This window comes from Pseudorasbora parva, chromosome 24, assembly GCF_024679245.1.
Source record: "Pseudorasbora parva isolate DD20220531a chromosome 24, ASM2467924v1, whole genome shotgun sequence".
Classification (NCBI taxonomy): domain Eukaryota; kingdom Metazoa; phylum Chordata; class Actinopteri; order Cypriniformes; family Gobionidae; genus Pseudorasbora; species Pseudorasbora parva.
In genome coordinates, this window is record NC_090195.1 from 27696750 (window position 1) to 27724587 (window position 27838).

The 27838-nt window shown below is 37.0% G+C and overlaps 1 protein-coding gene across 1 annotated transcript in view; it reads left to right on the top strand.

Annotated features, from left to right (window-relative positions):
- The first annotated feature begins 681 nt into the window (after positions 1-681).
- dpp6a (dipeptidyl-peptidase 6a) overlaps positions 682-27838 on the top strand; it is a 673440-nt gene continuing 646283 nt past the window's right edge. Inside the window, exons 1-2 of the mRNA XM_067435535.1 lie at positions 682-982; positions 1504-1570. Coding sequence (XP_067291636.1) covers positions 1514-1570 — 57 coding nt within the window. The 5' untranslated portion in view covers positions 682-982; positions 1504-1513. The remainder of the gene's footprint in view (positions 983-1503; positions 1571-27838) is intronic.

The window sequence follows — 27838 nt, forward strand, 5'->3', positions numbered from 1 at the left end:
TTTGGAGGGATTAAAATCAACACAAAATGCGATTTACAACCCCTTTTATTTTCATGAAGTGGCATACTGTATTTTCAGATCAACCTAAACTTGAAGAAAACACATAGAGTAAGCTTGATGCAATCATCAGAAATGTAATTCTACCACGTGTTCATGGATGTTTAATGGTGTGTGGAGGTTTGTGTTTTGATGTTGTGTGAAAATATTTCATCAAAAAGTGACTGATCATTAATGGACAAATATGCTTTTTGGAATCTGTTGTAGTTAGAGCATTTAGCAAGTTATTTTTATAAAAGATGATAATACACTTGCTTATCAATTAGACATATGCTACCATCTTATATGAGTTATTTTGTTTTCATGACATGGCTCACAAACTGAAGCAGATTCCATTTTCTCATAAAGCAGATTGAATCTATGGGGAATTATGTAGCAAATCCTGATTATTCAGTATATCTTATTTGATTAGTTTACAATCAGATATTGTGCTGTTTCAATCAGAACCTTTATTGTATTGAATTATTGTAATAATCATATTATTCACATTCGTTACATTCTTTTAGTAATTTGTAAGTATATGGATACAATTTGCATATTCTTCAGTGACACACACGTAATGGATTTATGCAATGTTTTAATTGGTGGTTTCCTCCTCTCTGAAGATGCGCGCGAGCAGAGCGAGTAACTCCAGCAATCTCTCCAAGCCATGTGCAGCAAAACCTTCTGCTTCATCTCTCCTCATCTTTTTATGACCACACAGTCTTCTGATTTCACTTTGACATCTAACAACTCCTTATCGAGGGATGTTTGAGGTCTTAACAATAATATAAGGACAACACGACTCGTTTGCTTTGTGAAAACAAAACTGACTTGGGACACTTTCTTTAGACTGTGTTTGATTATCAGTGGGAATATCCAGAAGGAGTGTATGAATTTAGGTCCTCGATACTTTAAAGCCATCAAAAGAAGACTGAAGATAAAGGTAAAGTTGCATTTTATTCTAATGTGCTGTTATTGTCTCTCTCTCTCTGTGTGTGTGTGTGTGTGTGTGTGTGTGTGTGAGGTCTTGAACACGACGCGTAAACAAGAACGCGGTGCGCTCCTACAGCGTGAATAGTTTTACATGGGGCGCGTAATTGCGTTCCGAAAAAAAAAAAAAAAAAAAAAAAAAAAAGGCTTCACGAGACGCTTTTTAAAAGCAATTTAAACTTGATGCGGGCAGAGTTATATATATATATATATATATATATATATATATATATATATATATATATATATATATATATATATATATATATATAACTCTATAAATATATATAATATATATATATATATATATATATAAACCTAAAAGCGTTTTTCACCTTGTGTCTTTCAAATGTGTAAAAAAAAAGAGCGCAGTAACAGCAGCATTCTAGTTTTGACGCGTCGCGTCACGATATAGACGTGGTGTGTGATGGGATGTTTGTGTTTGTTTATGATTTATTCCCTCTACTGTTCCAGTGATCGAAAAATGAATCAAACCGCAGGAGCTACAAACACTTACAGAAGATGCTCAAAAGGAGGAAAAGTAAGTCGCGGATTTAACTATGCTTTGGTTTGGTTTTTTAAAAACAAACTGAAGGGTAAACTGAAAGTTGACAGTTGTGTCAAGTCACATTTCAAGATGGAAAATAATTGAAGCTGTATCCTGGTAACTAACTAGATGTAGGTTCAAACTCAACAAGGATCACACTGAAATTGATTGTATAGTGAAATACAAAAATGTGTACTTTATAGCTAAAAAACTGCATAGCTAAAATAGGCTAGGTGTATAGAAACCACGTGGGGCCACGACTTTTTAACCAATCAGACAGGCTCTCTGCCTGTCTATAATTTTGTGACCCTGGACCACAAAACTATTCATAAGGGTACATTTTGTTTTGTTTTATAATTTTGAGATGTACACATCATCTGAATAAATAAGCTTCCCATTTATGTATGGTTTGTTAGGATAGGGCAATATTTGACTGAGATACAACTATTTACATATACAACTAATAGGAAAATAGATCATTTTAAACCAAACAATGTATTGTTGGCTATTGCCACAGATATACCCTTGTGACTTATGACTGGTTTTGTGGTCCAGGGTCACATAAGGTTTGCTAACATCTGGATATGCTATCACACTCAAGGAAGTATGCTTTTAATAAATAATACAAATAATATAAAAACAGGCCAAATAAAAATATTTAACTTTCCTGCAAATCATGCAGCATTAAAATGTCAATCTGTGGCTTTGTGGATCCGCAGGGAGGCCTATCTAGATCAGCATGTTCTCCAAACTTAAAGACGACAATGTCTTAAACTTAGCTTTAGCTAAAATATTGCTAACTGTCCTTTTTTCCCATGGTAGTCCAAGTGATGGGTGTACATAATTAAAGCATAAGTGATCAGTTGATGCCTTTATCACAAAAGGCAATAACCGTTTTGAAAAGTGTGGCTGCCATTTAGTTTTCTTAAAACAGTTGAAACACAGTACAAAAAAAAAAAAAAAAAAAAAAAAGTTCATATGACTCATGCTTTATATAAGTTCTGAAGTCATATAATAGATTTGCAATTTCCGTAAGGAAAACAGACAATACCATTTGCAATTTGGAATGGAGGGAAAGATTATTATTGAATTACAACTTCAGTTTTTGTCTGTTCCTCACACAAAGGCAAAGCTATCACATGTAGGACTCAATGTGAACTATTATCATTTACATGTCTGAATATGCAGCAAGTTTGGGTTGCTTATGACGTTCATCTGCTGTTCTTCACAATGTGCACCATTTCAGGTAAATCATTTATAAACCTACACAAGCATCAAGATTTTTCAAAATATGCAACTGTTCAAATATGCTCAATTTCAACATCAAGGTTTAAACCTTCGCTCTGAGTTTGCCTGTTTTGATGTCCACATATTCATGTTAAAGAAATTACAGTGGTGTTTATATCACATATATCATAAAGAAGTATTTTGATGCAATTAAAATATTAAAGATTAAGTAAACATTTGAATTAGGGCTGGACGATATGGCCCCAAAAAATGATCACTATATGATTTTCCATATCAGTGTATATCGATAAATATCACGATAAATGTAAAAACTTTATTTCTTTAAAGTTTAAAGGCATATTTTTGCCCCTGAGGGAAAGATGTAGACTTGTCAAAACATGACAAACACTTCCCAAACAGGTGAACAATTTATTACAACTAAGGTAGATTTATTTATTACTAATAAAAAACTATATTAATTGAGTAGAATAATATTAATATAAATAGAATATATAAAACAAATATCCATAGTAAAATTTAGAACTGAAATGATATAACATTTGGCACTGCTGACTGCAAATGCAAAGTGTCTTAAAGATAATGTTTGTCAATAAACAAAAATATATATTTCTGGTCAGCATGCCAAACATATGCTGAACTATAAATATCTGAACTGTGGTCAGCATTTTTTTTTTTTACTTTACACTATATATATATATAAAAATCATATAATTATATATACTTAATTGTGTAAGTAGTAAAACACTAAAAATGCAAATAGGCAAAAAATTAAAAATAAAATAAATGTGTTTTAAGTTTAGAAACATTTTGAGTCCTCCCTCTCTTGTCTCACAGTGGATTGGTCCACCACACATCTCACCGACACACACACACACACACACCTCCCTGACAGTGGGCTTGCCAGGAGAGATAAGTAAGGGCTTATTTCCAGTAAGGGCTGTCAAGTCTATTTTATTCACTTTAAACATCGGATGAAACTATTTCTTTTGTTACAGGCAATGCTGAGTCATTAATACATCGCCAAAGACAAAAAATGATGATACCGATGTATTTTTCCAAAAGTGATTTATAGTTTAGTAACGTTAACTTGTTGTAAGTCACCCACTACGACTAACAAGGTGATAAGCATTTGTGTGAACTGATATTATGCGAATGTAGATTTACTGCTGTGTTGGGCTCAATGCTATATGGAAGAAATTTGAAGAAACAAGATAATTTAATAATTATATTTCTTGTGGTGAACCTATGATAAGCAGTGCACGTACGTCTTATGTTTTATGTCAGATAGCCAAAATATCTCCAAACCACTGAAGCTGAGAAAAATTTCTTGTCAATGATATCTGTGTCCTCCGAGCTGGTCATGAGCACTGAGTTTTCTTCTATCGCTCATTTTTCTCTCTCCACTTCAGTCCGATCCTCCAAGCCTGTTAGTCACTGTGACTGAAAACAACACTGCATGCGGCACCCAGAAGACCAGTCTGCAATACGCATGCACAGCATTACTCATAGCTTGTAATCATTACATCAAGAATTTATCAAACTGTTGTTATCGTTTTATTGAGGAAAATTATTTCACGATAATAAGCGTTATCGTTTTATCGTCCAGCCCTAAATTAAATGTTGTTTGACTAGAATTAAATGAGGATTTGATCTGCTTTAAAGTGTAACAACACCAGACTGTTGGCACCATCCGCAGACATTTTTTATAATAGATAATAGACATAGGATGATGGTTTGTATTTTGTATTGTGTATTTTAACAGTGTTGTTCTATGAAACCATACGATTACTTGCTTTTGATACTTTTTTGAACCAAAAATTACTGCCTCTTTGTTACTGTATTTTATGTCATTTTAAAGGCTAAGGTCTTTGATTAGGTCTATCTTTATTACAATTTTATAACAAATTATTACTAGATTACCAAAATGAGTCATATGGTCTACAAGTCATGTGGACTACTTTTATTTTGTTTAAGCTATAATCACTATGAACAATAATTATATGGACAATTGAAATAACTAAACAAAACAAAAGACAGCATATGACCTTGGAGCAAAGACAACATTAATTACATTTAAAATGGTTATTTATTTAATTTATCTGAATCTCTGTAGATCATACAGTTATAAAAAGGTAACATAATGGTACATGCACTTTTACAAATGGAATGGAAATGTGTGTTGGCAGTGCCTGTACACAACCATCCTTTAATGATAAAAATCCATCAAGTGTTTTTTTTTTTTTTTTTTTAAATCTCCTTATGATGTCACACGATCGGATGCCCCTCCCACGACTGTTGATTGACAGCAGCGTTTCTCCTCAGACCCGCCTGAGTGAGCTGTTATCATAGTCCGCCATTGTTTATACACTGGAGCAGAATGGTGTCTAAGCGACTGTGGTGTTCTGTTCTTGGGCGTAATAACGAACACAGCAGTCATTTTGATGTTTCTAAATCCGAACCGCTGACGACGCAGTGGCTGAGTTTTGTTTTCGAAGGGAATATCCCCCCCGATCAAAGTCAATGCTTTCATGGTTGTGCCACACAAATCATTTCTCACCAGACTGCTTTATAAATGAGGGTCAGGAATAAGCAGGTTTTGCTAAGAAGCTGCTCCTGAATAAAAAGTTCCTATTCATTTCCTGCTGCCCCTCCAGAAGAAGTGAGTGTAGTTTTGAAACGCGTGCACGCTTCACTATCAATGCTGCTAAAGTGTACAGGGTAAGTTACCTTACATTACGGCATGCTTTCTATGTATGATGTTCTCGAAATAATTCATAATCCCACGTTTATAATGAACAACACATTATGGTTATTGTGTTATTACAAACTGTGTATGCTGGTGATAAAGTTAACTTGGTAACACTACACTAAGCTTACTTTTGTAACGCTAGATGGTTTATAACGGTGTCTGTTGAAACATTCCTGTGGTGACCTAATGTCAGTGCTTCAGCCCAGACAGTTATGCCTAACACTGCATAGATAACGTTACGCATCACTGACAAGCCTACATTTACTGTTTTTTAAAAGGTTTTCATGACCATTAGCTGTAACATCAAACTGTCAATGAACTTCAATGAATGTATACATAAACATATAGCATTTACGCTAACGTTATCCTGCCAGTGCATACAAAGATAGATCAAAGTGATATTACGTTAACCAACCATTCAGAAACGTCCAGCTCGCCTGATTGATATGATGTATCCTCATAGACATATATATCGCAACTGTTGTCAAAGCAAATCTCCACACGTGTGTGTGTGTGTGTGTGTGTGTGTGTGTGTGTGTGTGTGTGTGTGTGTGTGTGTGTGTGTGTGTGTGTGTCGGAGCGCCACACAGAACAGAGGGGCAGGGTGAGCAAAGCTCTTTAGCATTTAAAGCTGTATGCTCTGAAATGGCTTGCTGAAAACAGAGCTGTTTTTGACCAGGTAAAATTAGTGTTTTCTTACAATACTAAGGATAATTTTTAATTATATTAGAAACTTATCATTTAGACACTAAATAATCATATTAACTTGTACAAAAATGGCATTATTTGACCCCTTTAAATATACACCGATCAGGCATAACATTATGATCTAATATTAGCTGTGGCTCATTTCAGAAGGTTGCGTCCTCCAGAGGTCGCATTTGAAGGGTGCATACGTCATAAGACCGTCTCATTTCAAAAAAATGAGAAGGACACTCCAAATGCGACCTTCGAATGCGTCCTTCTTTCACAGGATTTCGGCCTTCACGGCTGGAGATAACCCATAATTCTTTGCGTCGCCGTTAACAACCGTCATATATATTTTTTTATATTATATGAAAAAACTGCACCACTTCCAGATATACATGCGAGCGTAGGTGTGGTGTTTAAAATGTAAGTTCAAGGTTGTTTTTATTTTTTAAGCTCTATTACCTCAAACAGATAGTTGTGGTTAACAGGATTACAACGCTTTAGTGCTTCTTAAACGTTTAGAACAGTACATTGTTGTCAAGACAAGAAACATTTCATAGTAATTTTCAAGTTATAAATAATTTTCATTCATATTTGGTGTGAGAGCGCAACGAGGCTGAATGTGTTGGCATAGCAACGTGATACTTCCTGCCTGTGTGTCCTACAAAGGACGTCTCGTTTAATTCTGATTGAGGACACTTCGTATACTGCATCCTACACAGGATGTGTCCTCCGGAGGATGCAGCCTTCGAAATTTAACGAAATGAGACACAGCTATTGTGTTGGTCCCCCTTTTGTTGCCAAAACAGCCTGGACCCGTTGAGGCATGGACTCCACTAGACCCCTGGAGGTGTGCTGTGGTATATGGCACCACATTGTTAAAACCAGATCCTTTAAGTCCTGTAAGTTGCGAGGTGGGGCCTCCATGGATCGGACTTGTTTGTTCAGCACATCCCACAGATGCTTGTTTGGACTGAGATCTGGGGAATTTGGAGGCCAAGTCAACACCTCAAACTTCTTGTTGTGCTCCTCCAATCATTCCTGAACCATTTTTGCTTTGTGGAAGGGCACATTATCCTGCTGATAGAGACCACAGCCACCAGGGAATACCGTTTCCAGGAAAAGGGTGTACATGGTTTACAACAATGCTTGGGTAGGTGGTACATGTCAGAGTAACATCCACATGGATGGCAGGACCCAAGGTTTCCGAGGAGAACATTGCCCAAAGCATCACACTGCCTCCGCTGACTTGCCTTATTCCCATAGTGCATCCTGTTGCCATGTGATCCCCAGTTAAGCGATGCACACACACCCGGCCATACACGTGATGTAAAAGAAAAGATGATTCATCAGACCAGTCCACCTTCTTCCATTGCTATGTTGTCCAGTTCGGATGCTCATATGCACAGTGGTGCTTTTGGCTGTAGACAGAGGTCAGCATGGGCACCCTGATTGGTCTGCAGCTATGCAGCCCCATACGCAACAAACTGTGATGCACTGTGTATTCTGACACCTTTCTGTCAGAACCAGCATTAACTTCTTGAGCAGTTTGAGCTACATTAGTTTGTCTGTTTGATTGGACCACACATCAGTGAGGCCTAGCCGCCCATGACCCTGTCGCCGGTTTACCACTGTTCCTTCCTTGAACCACTTTTGATAGATACTGACTACTGCAGACCGGGAGCACCCCGGAGAGTTGCAGTTTTGGAGATGCTCTGACCCAGTCATCTAGCCATCACAATTTGACTTTTGTCAAACTCACTCAAATCCTTACGCTTGCCTATTTTCCCTGCTTCTAACACATCAAATCTTCACTTGCTGCCAAATATATCCCACCTACTATCAGGTGCCGTGATGAAGTGATAATCAGTGTTATTCACTTCACCTGTCCGTGGTCATAATAGTATGCCTGATTGGTGTACAATGCTGTACAACACATGGTTTAATTCAGTACTATTCACAGACACAGTGTAGCCTACAGTAAATAGAGACAAGATAGCCTATATGGATAGTCTTCTCACAGGGTAAGAAGAAAGAGCAGACTGTTAGTGTGGTTAACAGATGCATACAGCAGTACAGAACATGCAGCACACCTGCACCTCACAGTTGTAACTCTTGCTCCCGTAATGTGCATAGAGTTTTTTCCCCCTGAAGTTTGATCGCAAATATACAAATGGAGTGTTGCATCAATGGAATGTTGCATGTACAGTATGCACACTGTTTCCCCTTTGGCTATCTGAATTCTCTGTTGGAGTTCCCAAAAGAGCTGCAGTGCTTTGGGAATTCAGTCTGTTCTCAGCATTCCCAGGATTTTACTGACAATAGATTTGATTTGATGATGCAACTGGATGGTGTGCGATTTGAAGTGGATTTTTCTTGGATCCCACTTTTGTTTGACATGGCTATAAATGTGGAATAATTCTCATCTATCATTCTTTCTTATTGATTGATGCATACCCCATACCCCAACCCCCCAAGATGATCGCTGCTCTAGTTCAAACAGATTGTCTGTTATGTGCACTGCAATGCAGAGTAAGATATGTGTCTATTGATCTTGATCTTTTTTCAGTACCATCCATGCTCATCAGAAAACTGCTAAATACCCTCAACAAATACTTATTTAGTACTATAGCTGGTTCCCCAAACAGATTCAGTGCCATGAAGCTGAAATAATTTATTTAAATGGTTTATTTATTGCCGCAGTATCACCAAAATTGCTTATTAATTTGCATACATGCCACTCTTGCTTTGCATATGCTCTGAAAGGTCACTGATTGAAGGAGAGTATCCCAGCTGGCATTCGACTGACATTAAACGTTTAAATGTAGTTGAAATAATGTCAGTTTATGAAAAAACATTGTTTCAACTTCAAAACAACGTTGAACACCAAATAGTTGAATTGGTGTTGTTAACTCACTAAGAATTCAACATAGAAATATCAACAAGTTTTGAGTTGTACGTCAAATCAACATTATTTTTACAACCATGACTTTTAAAAATTTTGTTGAAATATATCAGTAGAAAAATAACGTTGGAACAACGTCCAAACAATGCTGATCAATTAACTGTTGAAAAAGAGTTGATACATGAATAATGATACAACGTTGAAATATCAACTCTGAATTAAACGTTTGTTGAGCACTTTCTACATCTTATGGCTTACTTTGACAGCAAGTCCGATTGATCATTTTGGTAAGTCATTCCATACAAGAACAATATATGCAGTGGTGGCTGGTGAAAATATTATATGTGGGGCTGTTTGTGCGGGGGTCTGGGGATATACATTTCCCCCATACAATTTTACATTTTGTAGATGTGATTTCCTGCATTCTGGTGCATTTTAATTTTTATATATTAAGTTGTATATATTAAGTTAATTTTTATATTAAGTGGTCTCTTAATTTTTCTTCCAGAGCTAGAAGAAAAATTAAGCTATGTTTGTGTGTTATTTTTTTAATTTTAAGCGGTCTGTTAATTTTTTTCCAGAGCAGTTGGTTTTTTCCAATTTTTATATATATATATATCCTACACAGCTCTGGAAAAAAATTAACAGACCGCTTAAAATAAAAAAAATAACACACAAACATACACACACACACACACACACACACACACACACACACACACACACACACACACACACACACACACACACATATATATATATATATATATATATATATATATATATATATATATATATATATATATATATATAGACACACATATGGACGGACACACACACACACACACACACACACACACACGAATACAAGATGTATGGCTTGATTGGAGGACAGCGACTTCCACACAACACCTGCTTGCGCGTGCGCGAAGTGGGTCTGTGTCGTCATCGTCAGCCTCGCAGGTTCTGACCAAGCGGCAACCTCCCGCGATCTCTCTTGAAGCCAATACGGAAGTAATGTAAACTGCAATTCCTCAACTGGCCACTAGGGACAGGCTCCAGAAGGGAGCAGAATCTCATTGAGCCCCATGTTAAAATTCTCAACTTTAAAGCAGAAAAAAACATGTTTACAGCCTGGTACAAATTGTGGTTTTGGCTTATAAGGCTAATTTTGATCTTCATGACAACTCTGAGGGGGGTGAATTTTTTTATAACTCATTCGTTTACGTTTTAAAAAAGCCTTAAAGTTCTGCATAATTAAGGGCGTGGTTACAAGTGGATAGCCATTTATCCGCCGTCTATAGTTACTGCGTCACCTCAGCTCCGCGCACATCCCGCCTTTTTGCCCATTTTCTGTTATCGGGGAGTGACACGCGATGACTCGCTCACAAGATGGCAACGCCCAGCTCGTCCATACTTTAAGCTTCAGAACGGCTTATCAGAATCCTATGGGTGACGTCACGGACACTACGTCCATTTTTTTACAGTCTATGGTTCTGACCTGGACCGATTCGACTGAATTTGGGCATAACAGCTCAGACGGTAAGCAAAGTTTTTGAAGTCACATTTTATAACTAGAAAATTCCTAAATAAATGTTGAGTGAGCCTGACTCTGGTCCATATACGTATTGTGTTAATTAATAATGTGTTTATATGGGCAGACTAACGTAGTTTAACCACGAACCGGAGTTAGTGCTAGCTAACCGTCAAACGCCGTTCTTATCTGTGTGTGTGTAGACGTATGGGCAGACTAGTTTAACCGCGAACTGCCGTTAGTCCGTCGTTCCACCGGCGTGTATGTGTGTACGCTCCATGAAGCTAACGTTATACATATTAGATCAGTTTGAATGTTTTTGTCTTGTACTACCGTTACCCAATCAGGGAGAGGCATAAGAATATCTATACATCTTTAGCACGTCACATTCTTCTTTCTTCTTTTTTCCAGAGATTTGGAAAAACGACCTGAAAGTCTCCTTTAACGTTAAGTTGTCCCCATACCTAACCCAACCATCTATTTGAATCTGAAAGTAACTAACCCTTAACTTATTTTTTTGTTACATTTTTGTAAAATTTAAATACAGGTTTATGTGGAAGACTTTTTATATATAAAATGTATATAATAATTTCTGATCAAATCATTGCATTTATGTTTGAATGATTCGTTTTTGACTTGAAACAGTTGCATATTAAACTTAAATTTAGCTTATCCTTCCTATTTTGTTGGTTTTGGGGGGCGTGTTAGAGTGGGATTTTGTAGGTGGTCCTCAGAAAAAAATTGGAAGATAAAGTGGTCCTTTGGCTGAAAAAGTTTGAGAAACACTGTGTTAAATTGATAGTAAAGGAGATTTATATTATTTGAAAATGTTTTTATTTTGAATAAATGCAGTTCTTTTAAACCTTTTATTCATCAAATATATTAAGCAGCATAACTGTTTCCAACACTCATAATAAATCAGAATATTAGAATGATTGCTGAAGGATCATGTGACGGTGAAGGAATGATACTGAAAATTCAGCTTTTCACAGAAATAAATTGTAATTTAACATATAATAAATTGAAAACCAAATATTTAAATTGTAATAAGATCACAATATTACTTTTTTTTTTTTTTTACTGTATTTTTGATCAAATAAATGCAGGCTTGATGAGCAGAAGAAACTTCTTTCAAAAACATTACACATAGTAATGTGTCCAAACTTTTATATATATATATATATATATATATATATATATAAAATACTCCATTCTGGGCTCTAGACTAACTTCTCTACCTGCAGCAAGGGTTACTACCAACTGCCTTTTGTTGCTCGCTCAAGCACATGATTATCAATGACCTTGCATGTTGATCAATACTAATTGATATACTTTGATCATTGGCAATGCCACAAAAGTTGATATTTGCTAAATATTTTAATTTGAGAGAGTAGTGTTTGCTAATACTGATCTGTTTTTTTTGTTTTTCTCATCAGATGTGGTCTTGAGCTTAAAAAGCCAATGAAAGTAGACGAATACATGGCCAAAGACTTGAAATATGCACCTGAGAGGACTGGTGGCGGTAGCAGAAAGAAGTAACAAGAAAGGAAGACTTAACCAGCTGTGTTTAGTCTTCTTTCAGCTTTCTGTCCCTCCATTGAAAATGTATGTACGGTATACTGTCCATGTCCAGAAGGACCAGAAAGATAATAACATCATCAAAGTAGTCCATATGTGACATCAGTGGGTTGGATAGAATTTTTGCAATGAAAGCAATGAAAATACATTTTGGTCCAAAAAAAACAACAACATAAAAAGTGACAGTATACCGTACATACATTTTCAATGAAGGGACAGAAAGCTCTTGGACTAAATATAAAATACCTTAAACTGTGTTCCGAAGATGAACGAAGGTCTTACGGGTGTGGAGCGACAAGGCGAGTCATTTAAAGGGTTAGTTCACCCAAAAATGAAATTGATGTCATTAACTCCTCCCCCTAATGTTGTTCCACACCCGTAAGACCTCCGTTCATCTTCACACACAGTTTAAGATATTTTATATTTTAGTCCCAGAGCATAATGCAGTATGCACACTTTACTGTCCATGTCTAGAAAGGGAATAAAAACATCATCAAAGTAGTCCATATGTGACATCAGTTGGTTAATTAGAATCTCTTGAAGAGTCGAAAATACATTTTGGTCCAAAAATAAAAAAAAGTACGATTTTATTCAGCATTGTTTTCTCTTCTGCGTTTGTTTTCAAACCTCAAATAAAGATTCAAACAGCCATGAATCAATGATTCGGATCGCCACAATGCTCTGGGACTAAAATATAAAATATCTTAAACTGTGTTCTGAAGAGGAATGGAGGTCTTACGGGTCTGGAATGACATTGGGGTGAGTCATTAATGACCTCAATTTCACTTTTGGGTGAACTAACCCTTTAATGACAGAATTTTTGGGTAAAGTAAAAGTTTGACATGTGTACAATTGGTGTTAAAGGTTGGCACAATTGCAGCTATGTAATAAAGCATGTTTCCTACGTCAGTGAAATGTCTTTATTAATCTTCTTCCTGGTCTTCCTTTGACCAATTGGCTTCTTCCAAGCTGACTGTGCGTGTTTGCAAACTTAGTGTTTATGTATCCATTTCAAGGTGTTTGGTGTTGCTGTTGAACACATCAATACTTCAATGAAAACAGTTTAACAAAAACTATGTTGAAAAGCAGGACTTTATAGTGACGTTGAAATTTCAACGTTGATTGGATTTGCAAAATCTAAACTTAAATCAATGTTGGCAAATTCACCTATGTTGAGAAACATGACGTCGGAATGACGTTGCCATTTCAACGTTGATTAGATTTGCAAAATCTAAACTAAAATCAATATTGTTTCAATGTTGGGAAATTCACCTATGTTGAGAAACATGACGTCGGAATGACGTTGCCATTTCAACGTTGATTAGATTTGCAAAATCTAAACTAAAATCAATATTGTTTCAATGTTGGGAAATTCACCTATGTTGAGAAACATGACGTCGGAATGACGTTGCCATTTCAACGTTGATTAGATTTGCAAAATCTAAACTAAAATCAATATTGTTTCAATGTTGGCAAATTCACCTATGTTGAGAAACATGACATTGGAAAGACGTTGCCATTTCAACGTTGATTAGATTTGCAAAATCTAAACTAAAATCAATATTGTTTCAATGTTGGCAAATTCACCTATGTTGAGAAACATGACGTCGGAATGACGTTGCCATTTCAACGTTGATTAGATTTGCAAAATCTAAACTAAAATCAATATTGTTTCAATGTTGGCAAATTCACCTATGTTGAGAAACATGACATTGGAAAGACGTTGCCATTTCAACGTTGATTAGATTTGCAAAATCTAAACAAAATTCAACGGTTATCCAACACTGGCACCTGACGTTGATTCAACAGTGGCTCAATGTTAAAATGCCAGCTGGGATGTGAAGTATGCACTGCTGAGAGATGCCTGTCTGATATTGAGAGAGAAACTGTCATGTTTCATTTGGATCAAATTAATGAGTGTTTGTGTCTGTGACATTTTCTCCGCCAATGATTTGATAATGGCATCGGGAGCGACAGTATGCAGGTAAACATGGCATCTTGGCTGAAGTCGAAATATAATTACCTGTAAGAAAACAACTAAATTAAAGCTGCTCTTTTGAAGTTAAACTACTTTATCTAAATTACCCAGAGACAGCTGTATAGTGATGTTAGGACATTTTCTTTTTAATTCTTGTAAAATTCTGTGCATATATTTGACCTACATTGAGATCAATTGAGAGTTTTCTTCAGTGTAAAAAAAAAAGACAAGAACTGTTGCATTGATGCCATGTGAATGCTTTTATTGTTTTGACCAGATACATTTAGCCATTCGTTCATTTTATTTTCACTGAACATTTGTGTTGGGGTGAACACAAAAACAATCTAAGAGTATTTGTTTTTTATATATAAAGTACTAAAGGGAGATTCACATATGCGGTGATCTTTGACCTCCCTTGAGAAAAAAATTACAGCAACCAAACCTGAATAAGTCCTGAACATTGGTTCGGTGCTCCCTTCAACATAGCTTGTTACTTCCATAATATTTATATTGGGTTTAAGTCAGGACTTTGACTCTTGCCATTTCAAAACATTACATTTGTTCTGCTTTAACCATTCAGTAGTAGACCTCTCTGCAGGATCCCCTTTATTTTGCACTTCAGAATACAATCATGCAACATTCTCCCATATAATGTTCTGGTATAATGTAAAGTTTATAGATCACTTTTTCATTTCATTCATTTTTTTTTAAAGATAGACATCAAACTTCTCAATATAACAAGGAAAAAAATGTTTCTTTTTATATAATGTTTAATAATAATAAAAAAAGTTTTCAGTCTCTCTCTCTCTCTCTCTCTCTCTCTCTCTCTCTCTCTCTCTCTCTCTCTCTCTCTCTCTCTCTCTCTCTCTCTCTCTCTCTCTCTCTCTCTCTCTCTATACACTATTTTTGATGGGAGTGCCGCACTGGAGACTTGAAAGTAAACGCCCACGGCTAGGATTGGATAATATTTGCATATTTAATGAGCTTCAGCTCCAGTCCTGTCATATCTAGGCCCCTGTCAGTTCAGTTCAAATGAGGGATGGGTTGTTTTGAAAGCGGCAACTGGAACGATTCAAGTACCTCTTTATCAAACAAACACAATGATTTATTTCTCATCCACCCGCGATTGATTGGACTATTATTTTTGTATTACATAGCCTATATGATCTATCGGTATAAGTGCGAACCGTGCGCACACACATAAACATACACATACACTTGCGCCCTTCAAATGTCAAGTCCAGAGAGAGTGAACAACAGAAAGTAATATAATGAGATTCATCGGCCTGCCGACGGGCTTACATTTTGGTAGCCTGTCTGGAAAACACACAGCCCCGGGATGTGGCCCATACATGTCTGAGTCCAGCATGCTAAAGGTATGTTCTGTTAGACACATACACATAAGCAAAATTATCTATAACGATGCAATACTATTGTAGAAGAAATAGCATTGTGAGATTTGTTTACAAACGATCCCGCCGTGAAATGAAGCAAACTCCATGTCTTCCCCACATCAGCTGGAACTTCATTAAAAATAAAGTTCAACCACACATTCCTAATATTAGGATCCGAAAAAAGCTTATGCAACGACTGTGTTCTTCCCATAGACTGTAGGTTTTTCCAGAACCAGGAATAGTGTAATATCTTGCTATATTCTTCAGCATGTTTATTGCTGCTGGCTAGCGTGATCCGATGAGTTGGTGGGCAGGGCTACTGAATTACACATGCTTATTATTCTGTAGAGGCGTGTTTCGTCAGTCAAATGCGAACACGAGTGTTTTCTGGGCCTGGTCTCTATAAAAGCTTTTCTTTGACAGGATATTCTTATTTTACCATGACCTTTAATATATCAAAAGCTGATTGAAAGTTGATTTCTCAGTTCATCACCCGTTTAATATAAAGTGAGTTTTATATTATTGTGAAAGGTAGCGGTCCATCCATGTTAGATATAGATCCTGGTCACTAAAGACCCAGATATGTAATAATGATTGCTGAAACATTCATGCGTTTAAAAGTAATGCCACAGTTTTGGAAGGAAGTTCCTGTTATTGTTTGCCAAATATAGATTTTTTCATTTAAAGCTACACTGTGTAACTTTTTAGTTTATTCTTAGCTAAAAACACTTATTTCTTTCAAAAATATATGTGCTCATTAATGTACTTCTTTCAAGTAATAAAGTATTCTCGTAAGTTTATAATATGCCATTGAAAATACATACGGGTGAGGGGTTCGAATGCCGGTCGCCATGTTGCTCCTCCATCTTGAAAGTACATTAGCCAAAAAGGGACATACCCATAAATTCAAGCTTCGCCTTTCGTGTTTTAACACTTGATGGCACCGTATCGAATGTGAAGAGGGGGATTGCCATGTTAATCTTGGACTAAATTGGCCACCGTAGAAGTTAAAACGAAATTAGAATGGAGAGGAACTGAAACTATTATTTACTGGATGGTCATATACCTTTACACCGCTAGATTGGGGAATGTATCACACAGATTAGCTTTAAATCAAAAAGTACATTCCACTGTAAGAGGCCATTTACAAGATACTGTTTTAAACTAAAAATGGAAAACGTTTTGTGTTTGAGCGTTCATTGATATGACAGTCGCACTTTTGAAAATGAAAATTTTTGTGAAAACTGCGATTACTTGCATATGTATCTTCTGCGTTTAGTACGTGTTATGTGTGTGTGTGTGTGTGTGTGTGTGTGGGGAGAATGTTTTTGTGGCATATGAGGACACAAATGTGTATAATGACATAGGTATGACATAGGTTTTACAAGGAGAGGGTGAAATATGAGGACATTGGCCATGTCCCCAGTTTTAAAAATGCTTATAAATCATACAGGTTGAGGGTTTTTTTAGAAAGTAAAAATGCAAAATATTTCCTGTGATGGGTAGGTTTAGGGGTAGGGGTATGGTCAGTGTAGGGGGATAGAAAATATGGTTTGTACAGTATAAAAACCATGAAGCCTATGGAATGTACCCATATGTCACAAAAAACAAATGTGTGTGTGTGTGTGTGTGTGTATTTTGTACAACATTTGCAACTGCTTTTTGTCACTTTATTAGAAGCACTACAATTTCTAAATTCTGTCATCTGTTGAATTACTGTACAGATATTTAGACATTTATTTTAAAATTCAAAGTATTGGAAATCAAAACAAACCTCTGTAAATACGCACATTTTTACAACACTGTAAGTGTGTTCCATTCGGTAATCAAAAGTTCTTAACACACTTGCGGGCTTCACACCCACTCGAACACTTGGACAAAATACAGGAAGCATGTTATTGCAAATAGACAAGTGACAAGAGGCGCTAAGTGTGGGTATTTGGACAGGCCCATTATTATGAAAAGTGTGTATGATGAAGTGTGCATTCATTGAAGGTCCACTTTATATAAAAGTGTATTTTATTTCATTCCTTGCTCTTCTCCCTTTTCACTATCACATGTCACATCAGAAAGGCATTTACTTTCAATAAAAAAAAATAAGAAAATGTTCAAAAAGTGGAAATAAAGTGCCTTACGAAATGTCTGCAGGGAGGGCTTTTTTAATTGTCCCATTAAGGCGGCATCCATTTATACATTTTAATAAATATAATCATTTACACTGTTATTATTGCATTCTGTTAATGTACAACAATACTGAGGTGCAAATAGTATGTATCTGTCAAAATAAAGTACACATTGCAAAGAACAACTACTTTTACATTTTGTAAATATAATATATTAGCCTGACGTGGTCATAATCAATTCTAGTCAGAATATGAGTCTAAGGCCTAGTCCACACGTACACGGGTATTTTTATTACCGGAGTTTTTCCTCCTCCGTTTTAAAAAACAATCGCGTCCACACAAGCACGGTTTAAAAAAAAAAAATCTGTCCACATGAGAACGCAAAACTACGCTATGATTGGCTGCCTGATTTCCACATGGGTCCCATTCACTGCACCGATGCACATTGCACTGACTGAGGGATGCCATGGGCTCAAGTGAAACCCTTCTACAAGTTCCTTTACTTTGGACTCAGTGACAGGTAACTGTATACACAGGTGCAGGGCAGAAGTGGACTGTAATAGCTTCACACACTTGCTTTACTATTTTGTATTATTGCATTCTGGCGCCTTTGTTCTGCAATACAATGAAATAACTGAACATCTGTAGGATATACATGTGATAAGCGCTGTTAGTGGAGTCTACCGCATAGAATCGACTCACGTAAATCAAAAGGAGATGTGGAAAATCTGACGTCAAAGGAGAGAACGGTGCGCACTTCAATTTAAAAAAACGAAATCTCCGGTTTCACCATCTACACGACAACGCTGTAACCGGAGTTTCTAAAAATCTTCACCCTGGCCGGAGTTTTCAAAAAAGTCCGGTTTTAGTAACCGGATACAGCGTTTGCGTGTGGACGAACAGCCAAACCGCGTAGAAAAAGCTGCGGTTTTGAAAATACCCGTGTTCGTGTGGACAGGGCCTAATAATGCTCCATTGGGCTGTAATTATGGGGCCCGTTTCATCCTAACCAGAAAAGACCTCAATTTGCAACTCCATTGCAACCAATTAGAGCAACGAAGCGACGCATAACGTTAGTTGTCAAACGTCAACAGAACTCAACTGCACTGTGTTGCCAAGTCTGCGTTTTTTTCTGCGGGTTGTTTTCCATGTCTGCGGGTTGAATCGATGCGGCCTCAATTATGTGATATAGACCCAGAAATGCAAATTTTAGCAGGCAAGCTTGCCAAAATAACACACATTTTACCTTCCAGACGCAATTTGTTTACGGAGAACCCCCCGAGAAGCTATTGTTTTGGGCTAGTAGTTGGCGGGTTTTGTTGTAAAAACTTTGCAACCCTGTCTGCACGCACGCTGGAATAAACAATCTTTGCTGGGGTTGTAAAATAAAAAATTCAAGAATACACAGTTACTTACCAACATGATCATCATTTCAGAGAGAAATAGTGAAGGTGAATGCATATATGAACAAGCTCTCCCTTTAGGATTTGAACAAATTTAATCCAAGCCCCTTTAATGACATGGATGATTACGTTACTGTTTATCATCCGTCCACCATCGTTTAAAGCCCGCCCTGATGATTTCATTGGTCTGAACAGTTTCTGTTTGGGCATAATTACTAGCAAATAGCCGCTTGCTTATTATTATATTATCTTTAAGCGCATTTTATACTTTTAAGATTTGAAGTACACTACAAGTTCACATTCAGTTAAATTAAGAACACTTCTTTTTTCAAAAAAATAGGTTACATTTTTTTTAAGAAACTGAAAATTCTTACAGAAATGCAGAATTACTTAAAGAAACACTCCACCGTTTTTAGAAATAGGGCTTATTCAACTTTTTTCCTACATTTAGATATGTGGGCAAAAGCATTGTTGTCTCAGTGGATGCATTGTTTTAGTTTGGCAGGGTCGCCGCTAGCTTAGCTTAGCATAATGAATGGAATCCTATGTTGCCAGCAAGCATGTCCGAGTAGAAGTGATCCAAAAACAACAACAAAAAAAACCCCCACCTAATTACTTCTTGTGGCTTGCATATTCACATCGAGTACAAATAGCAGATTAAGACTAGGTGATTTCCTAGGCAATTATTAACTTGGGACTATAATATGGGGAAGCACAGGCGAAGCACTGTTACTTGGGCACAGAGATATCACGCAACACACTGTGATCGCTCAACAGCCGGAGGATGTGAGGATGAGAGCAGTGATAAAAAAAAAAAAAAATGCGTTTGCCCACATATCTAAATGTAGTAAAGAAGTTGAATATGCCCTATTTCTAAAAACGGTGGAGTGTTCCTTTAATATGTTTAGCAGATTGCTGTCTAATTCCGTTTTTGAACGAATTACAGTTGAATTACACATACAAATGGCATGTGTTTTGATAGATACGCTTATTGGATGCTTTTGTAAAGCAATTAAAAAAAGATCCTCTGCTGACAGACACTTCTGTTTAGCCGACTGTATGATGAGTTTTGTATATGTGCAGTAGGTAGTGATTTAGCTGAGGGAATGATTGAATGAATGTTGTTTTGTAGGCCTTATACGTTTGCACATTCACAGTTCTTGTAATGCCTAAAATCAAGTTCTAGGCTTCTTACCTGACACCTGAGGTCTACAGGACTTATGTCTGTCGTGACCGTAATGTTCAGTGGTTGATGGCAGCCTTGCCCACTGTTCCTCACAGTGTAATGAGATATATGTAAGGACAACACCATCAGTTTTCTCCCTAAGGAAGGACACATCACGGTATTATTATCTTTATGACAATGTGTGACAATGGCAGGAACATAGAGGTGTGAAGGGAAACCTGTATTATCTCTGAAGCCTTTGAGGATTCAGTATCCTGTGGACAGATGTGGAGAGTGTCACATTGTGTGGGTTTTGTGTCCACTCAATGGTGGCTCAAGAGGAGTTTGACAAATTGTTCTGTAGGAAACATGTTATGACACTATACTGGAGCAGAGAACATTTTTTCAAAGGAGAAGCAGGATTAATGCAGAGTGAATATCCGACAGACAAATAAACCAGGCCCTTCTTTGTCTGCAGAAAACAACAGGTTTTATTTATCCTCTGGGTTGGAGCCTATATGAAATATATTATACAAATGTTATTTAAATTTCAGATGAATATATCATATTATTTTATACTCCACTAACACGTTTTGTGGCTATTTCTTAATCGTAAGATATAAACTGGAGGAAAAAATTCAGAATTGTGAGACTGCAATCGAGATCGTATTTTGTTATGTAGCCGAAACAAGCTTCTATGAAAATTATGCTAGAAAGGTGCTAAAAGTGCGTTAAATTTTCTTTTTCACAACAGATGAACATTGGTTACGTTGGTTGTTGGTGTATATCACGATCTTTTGCATTATAAAGTGTCCGATGAGAGGCGCTAAAAACGTAATGCTCTAATGCTTTTGGAAATAACATTTACTTTGCATAAAAAAAATAAAAAAAAGTACTTGTGGCAAGGGGGGCGTGGTTCAGCGAGGTCTGCAGCGGGAGAGAGAGCCGCGGGACGAGCGGTAAGTGGGGGTTGGAAGCAGATTAATAACACCTGTCTCTTGTTCCAGTAATGAGCGCGGAGAGGGTATAAAACCTCGGCGGAACCAGAGACCAGGGGGAGAGAGAGACGGACGGTTGATGCTGAAACACAGACTGAGAAACCGGAAGCCGGAAGTACCGACCCGGAAGTGATCGCGAGTGTTTGGAGTAGGAAATAATCTCCACACTTCTAAGTGTGCTTTTGAATATTGAGTTAAGAAATAAAAGAACATCAACCGTCCAGCCGACCCCCGTGTCCTCTTCCTTCCTCACATTAAGAACTTTGTTACAGTACTCTAAAACATAGGGGACGCGGGGAACAACCTAATGCGGGGTTAGTTGTAACACGCCTGGTTTAACACTTTCTACACATGCCATGACGAAACTTTGTGTATTTACTAGTTGCCATATCAACACTATATAGAGAAAAAATAGCACCAAAATTTAAAAATCTTTGGAAGATATCACGGAACATTTATTTTACCATAGCAAAAAGATAAATCTGATATTATTTGAATCTTATATCTATTATTTAACAATTGAGATCGTTCTTTAATGCTGATCTAACAGCAGAAGACGCGAGCCGCGGTTTAAATCCCAGTCGTGCAGGTGGGGTGTGTTGTAACACTGTGTTACAATGAGCCCCTATTAGAACTATCATATTCTATTCTATACTTTTATGAATTATTTTAAGAAACCATGATAAAAGGGTAAATAAGGACTGAGTCAATGTTCCGAAATTTTGTTGTGGATATTTTTTTGATTATCAGATAACATGTTAAGCTGTAATTTTCTCTTGTTACAGCACCCCACCTTTGGGGCATGTTGTCACATTTCACTTCCATTCGTTTGGGGTAAATCAAGAAAAAAACTATACACTATTAATGAAACAAAACCACATATTTGTACTAAATGTGTGCAATGTGAAAAAATAAATACTCTAAACCCCAAATGGATTTATACAAACTGAGAAAAAGCGTTAGGTTGTGCCCTGCTCTCCCCTACTCTAAGCCTAACCGATAGTGCAGGGCCTAAAATGGACACTCGCTAAGTGCCAAATGCAAGTAAAAATCGATCTTGGCGAGTATATGAATCTGTCAGTCACCAGCTGGTGATCAAACCTGAACGAGGATCTGTACAGTTGACAAATTAGTTCTGCATCATTACGAAAGTTTCAACCTTTCTGATCAAGCTTCAGAACACATGAAAGGTAAATTTGAGGTAAACAGATCAATTCACACACTGTGCGGGAAGTTCATGCCTTCCTGTGCTGAATTGACAAATTCAATTAGGGTTAGTTCATCCAAAAATGAAATTTCTTTCATTAGTGTATGCCCACTTGCTGTCCACGTCCAGAAGGTAATGAAAACATCATCAAAGTAGTCCATATGTGACATTAGTTTGTTAGGTAGACTCTTTTAGGCGTCTGCAATACATTTTGGTCCAAAAATAACAAAAAATATGACTTTATTCAGCATTGTCTTCTCTTCCACGTTTGTTTTCAAACCTCAAATTGATTCATGATTCATATCGCCAATGTCACGTGATTTCAGCAGTTTGCCCGTTTGACACGCGATCTGAATCTTGAATTGTTTGATTCTTTATTTGAGGAACACAGAAGAGAAGACAATGCTGAATAAAGTCATATTTTTTGTTATTTTTATGACCAAAATGTATTGTCGACGCTTCAAAATAGTCTAACTAACCAAATGATGTCACATATGGACTACTTTGATGATGTTCTCATTACCTTCTGGACGTGGACAGCAAGTGGGCATACACTTAAATGTAAAGGACAGAAAGGCCTCGGACTAAATATAACATATCTTAAACTGTGTTCTAAGGATGAACGGAGGTCTTACGGGTGTGGAACGACATTGGGGTGAGTCATTAATGACATAAATTTCATTTTTGTTTGAACTAACCCTTTAAAATGTAATGCATTTGCTGAATCCACCATGCCATTATCATGCTTTTACAAATCTGTCAGCTTTTTTCCAGGACTCTATCCCAATCACTCCTCCTCACGAGTGCAACACTGTACCAGATGAGCTAATGAGAGTTTATTTCTCTGGGAGTGTTGTAACACGGGGTCAGTTGTAACGCTGTCAGTTCGACAAGTCAGAAAATAGCTATAGTGATTAGGGGTGTCGAAATGAATCGTTTCTTCGATGCATCGCGATGCTGACATGGACGATAAGGTATCAGTTATAGACCATAACCATTCTATTAATAATAATGTATCTAAAATCTATCCATAATAATGTACTGATTTTCTTTTTTTTTTTTTTTTTTTTTTTTTTTTTGATTGAGTAATTTAATCATTCATTCAAACATTCAATAACAATCATGGGTGCCGCGGAAGCAAAAAACAAAACAAATAAAGTGGGTGTGTCCTTTCCCAGAATTATTTACTGGTGTAGATGCCATTTACATTAAGTACAAATACATCATCTTGTTTACTAAACGTCTGGTTGGGCCAGACAAAAGGATGGAAAATACAGAATTGTTTACAGCAGCAATAGTGAAGGCTAACTTCTTTTTTTTTTTTTTTTTTTTTTTTTTTTATTATGCAAACAGACAAGTACAATATTTACAAAAGAGAAGTAAGATGCAAAATACAAATACAAGGGCCAACAAAACATAACATGCCAGTACGATGTGTGCGTGTGTATGTATGTGTGTGTGTGTGTGTGTGTGTGTGTGTTTGTGCGTGTAACTGGTGTGGGAGTGTTAATGTATGAATAAAGAATTATGTAGGGAAGTACAACAGACATAACCAAAAAATATATGTGTATAAATAAGGAAATAAAATGGGGTATGAAGAAGGTGACAACAGCAATAGTAATAGCAATATTAATAATAATAATAACAATAATAATGATAAATCCAATTAATTAGAAATGACAAATAGTATTAATAGTATTATCAGTAGTAGTAATGACAAACATATATACAAATATACTCTTTTCATTCGGAATGAGGGGAAGGTTAAAGGGGTCAGGAAGAGGACAAATAAAAACAATAGTAGTAATAGTAATAATAATATTAATAATGGTAGATATTGATAAAGTCATTAATAGTGATAATAATAGTAGTGGTAACAATGATTTTAATAATAATAACAATAAAAATAATTATAATAATGGTAATATTGATCAGCTATTAATAACAAGGTATTATAAAGCTTTGATACCCCTCATGGCCATGGCATAGGATAGACCTCTGCCAGAGTCGTAATGCAATGGGCTATCAAGGTGAGGTGCTGCCAGGGTCCCGAGATCCATGCCCATCCCCCAGCTGTTCCATAGATGCCACGCTGACCCTATCTTTGTGTTTTTTGTTGTTGTTGTTGTCTGATGTGTTTGTCAACTAGTGTATAATGCATTAAAACAAACATGGCGTGTAGCATGGAACCTGCCCAGTGCAAAGCCCACGCAGGCCGCCATGTCCACGCCACATTTACCCTATATATGTGCCTTTTTTTTTTTTTTTTTTTTTTTTTTCCTTTTTTTTTTTTTTTTTTTTTTTTTTTCTCCTAATTTAAACTAGTTTTATGCTCCAAATGAATGTGTGTGCACCTCACCTAATATGTAAAGCATTAAAACAGCGCGACAACTACTAGCTGGAGGGCGAAAGACCAAGGCCCCCGGCCCCACCTCACCCCCACCCACGACTAATCAGAACCGCACATGACAGGGATTAGTATGCCACAACCATCCAGGGTCCACAAGCGCAGAGAGAGATAGAGAGAGAGAGAGAGAGAGACAGAGAGAGAGAGAGAGAGAGAGAGAGAGAGAGACAGAGAGAGAATAGAAAGAGAGAGAATAGAAAGGGAGATAGAGATAGAGAGATAGATAGAGAGAGAGATAGAGACAGAGAGAGATTCCAATATAATCTTATAAGCAATTTTATTTATTTAATAATAGTCTGTGTTGCTACCTCTTCCTGAACCCCCCCCCCCCCCCTCCCATTATTGATGGTGTATCATTAAGGATGGCTTCAGACAAAGAAGGTGAGTGGATTCATGACTGTTGAAAGTTAAACAGAGCTGACCAAGAAGGGTGTAATTCTGATGTATCATTTTGAGTAGAGGTAGACAAGTTTTCCATGGCGATGTACTCTATTAGTAAATTTTTCCAAGTTGTAATGTGTATGGTGTTTCTTGATTTCCAGTTCATGAGGATAGTTTTCTTGGCGATGGTTAGGGCCACTAGGAGTAACTGACTGTTTGTACTGTCTAAACTGATTATGGATATGTAACCTAATATACAGAGAGAGGGAGATAGTGGGATGTGACAACCCATAAGGTTGGATAGTGAGTCAGTAACGTTCTCCCAAAATGTTTTAACTGAGGTGCAATGCCAAATAGCGTGTAAATAGGTGTCTGGGGTGTTTTGTGTGCAATGTGAGCATGTTTCTGAAGAAAAACCCATTTTAAATAATTTCTGTCCAGTTAGGTGGGATCTATGAAGAACTTTATACTGTATAAGTTGTAAGTTGGCGTTTTTTGTCATGAAGTAAATATTTTTACAAATTTGTGACCAGAAAGCGGCATTGGGAGTAATGGATAAGTCTGATTCCCATTTAGCATTGAGCAGGCTTAATGTGTTGTCTGATTTGGATATTATTTTATATATTTTGGAGAGTAGTTTTTTGGGGGATGTTATATTAATTAGCTCTAAGATTGGAGGAGGAAGATCTAGATTAATTGTCTGAGTGTCGATTTTTGATTGAATAGATGACTTGATTTGTAAATATTCCAAAAAACAATTACTCCCAATGCCGTTCTTCAGAACTAAGTGGGAAAATGGTGCCCAGTTATTATTAAGGAGGATGTGTTGAAGTTGTGTGATGCCCTTATCTACCCATGTGCGTAAGTTGAGTGGCTTCTTGTTAACTATAAAATCGGGGTTATTCCAGATCGGGGTGTATTTAGACGGTGCGAGAGGAGTGTTGATGATTATTGTACTGATTATTTTCTGACGTCATTTGTCACGCACGTGTATTGTCGCGGTAGCATACAATGGGCAGAGGGAGGCGAGACGCGAGTAATTAAAAAAGGCTCCATCTACTTTAAAAGTCGACATCTGGGCACATTTCGGCTTGTACGAAAAACCTGCATGACCTCGAACAACCATGCTCGTCTGTGGCGATGCGTATTGCATTGCGCCGTCATATCTGTCAACAACGTCATATAACCTATAACACGCTCTCATACGTTGTTTTTTTTTTTTTTTACATATGTGGTTTCAACAACCAGATGCATTTAAGCCGCATTTCCACCGCAGGAACTTTCCCCAGGCACTAGGAACTTTGGGGTGGTACTCTGTGTGTTTCGACTAGAGGTTAGATCGGGCTCAAAAAATCAAGCCCGACCCTGCCCGACCCTACCCGAGCCCGTGCACGTTGTGTCCGAGCCCGGCCCGGCCCGGCCCGACACATTAACTGTAATTATAAGGCCGAGCCCGATTTAAACCCGACCATTTTTTAATACGTGGGTGTTCTGACCAGAACGAGCCTTTAATGAGCAAAGGGCAGCGAAGCGGACTGGTGAGACTCATGTTAAAACTAACATTGATTAACTGAAATGAGTTGATAACATCGCTGTTTTCTCCACAGCGACTGTACAGCCGAATCAAATTTTGTTGCAATATTTTCCTGTTTAACACTTTGAAGCTGCATTGAAACAATCTCCATTATAAAAGCGCTATATAAATAAAGTTGACTCGACGTCGCTCAATAATCCGCAGGCGCGCGCTCATGATCCGCTCACCGGTAAACTGATGTTTGCTCAAATCCTGCTCAGACATTTATCTGTAGCTTACTTTGTTGTAGCCATTAAACAATGTGTTTTTTTCCTTCATATTTATGTTTAAATATTGTAATATTATTTTCACATTTCATCTGATTATGATAAGTGAAAAGATGCGAGTGGGTCAGAAATGATTTTGGTTCTTATATTTAGTTTAATAATTAAGTTTTGTTTTGTAGGAAGCATTTATTTCGTTTTGTTTAAATTGTATCTTAATTTTAAAAAAGGTTTCTTCGGCCAATTGCCTGGATTTAATAAATAAAAAGCAAATAGCAGACTATAATCGTGACATGAAGTCGCGGGAGTGATCGCTTTCATTGCTCATCAACTGGAGAGCGTCTAATAAATAAACCGAAACTCAGCAGGCTACTTGCCTGTTATATGCGTATAGAAAGTTTGAAATGTCAACTTTTAAACAAAACAATTCGAAGATATTTAATTAAGCAAAGCGCTGTGTTCACGCGAGCAGCTCTTGAGACAGAGCGTTTCTGTTCAGAATGCTGCGCTCCATCACTGCACGAGCTGTGAGTTTAACGCACATTTTTACACTAATCCTGACTTGTGCAACTTTTTAGCCTACACATTTGTTTCTTAGTTGTTTAGTTCTTACTTTGTTAAAAACATAACATATATAATTTCTGATTATAGCATAGCTTTCTGCCCACCCAATTAGACTAGTAAAGTAGGCTAATGATTAAAAAA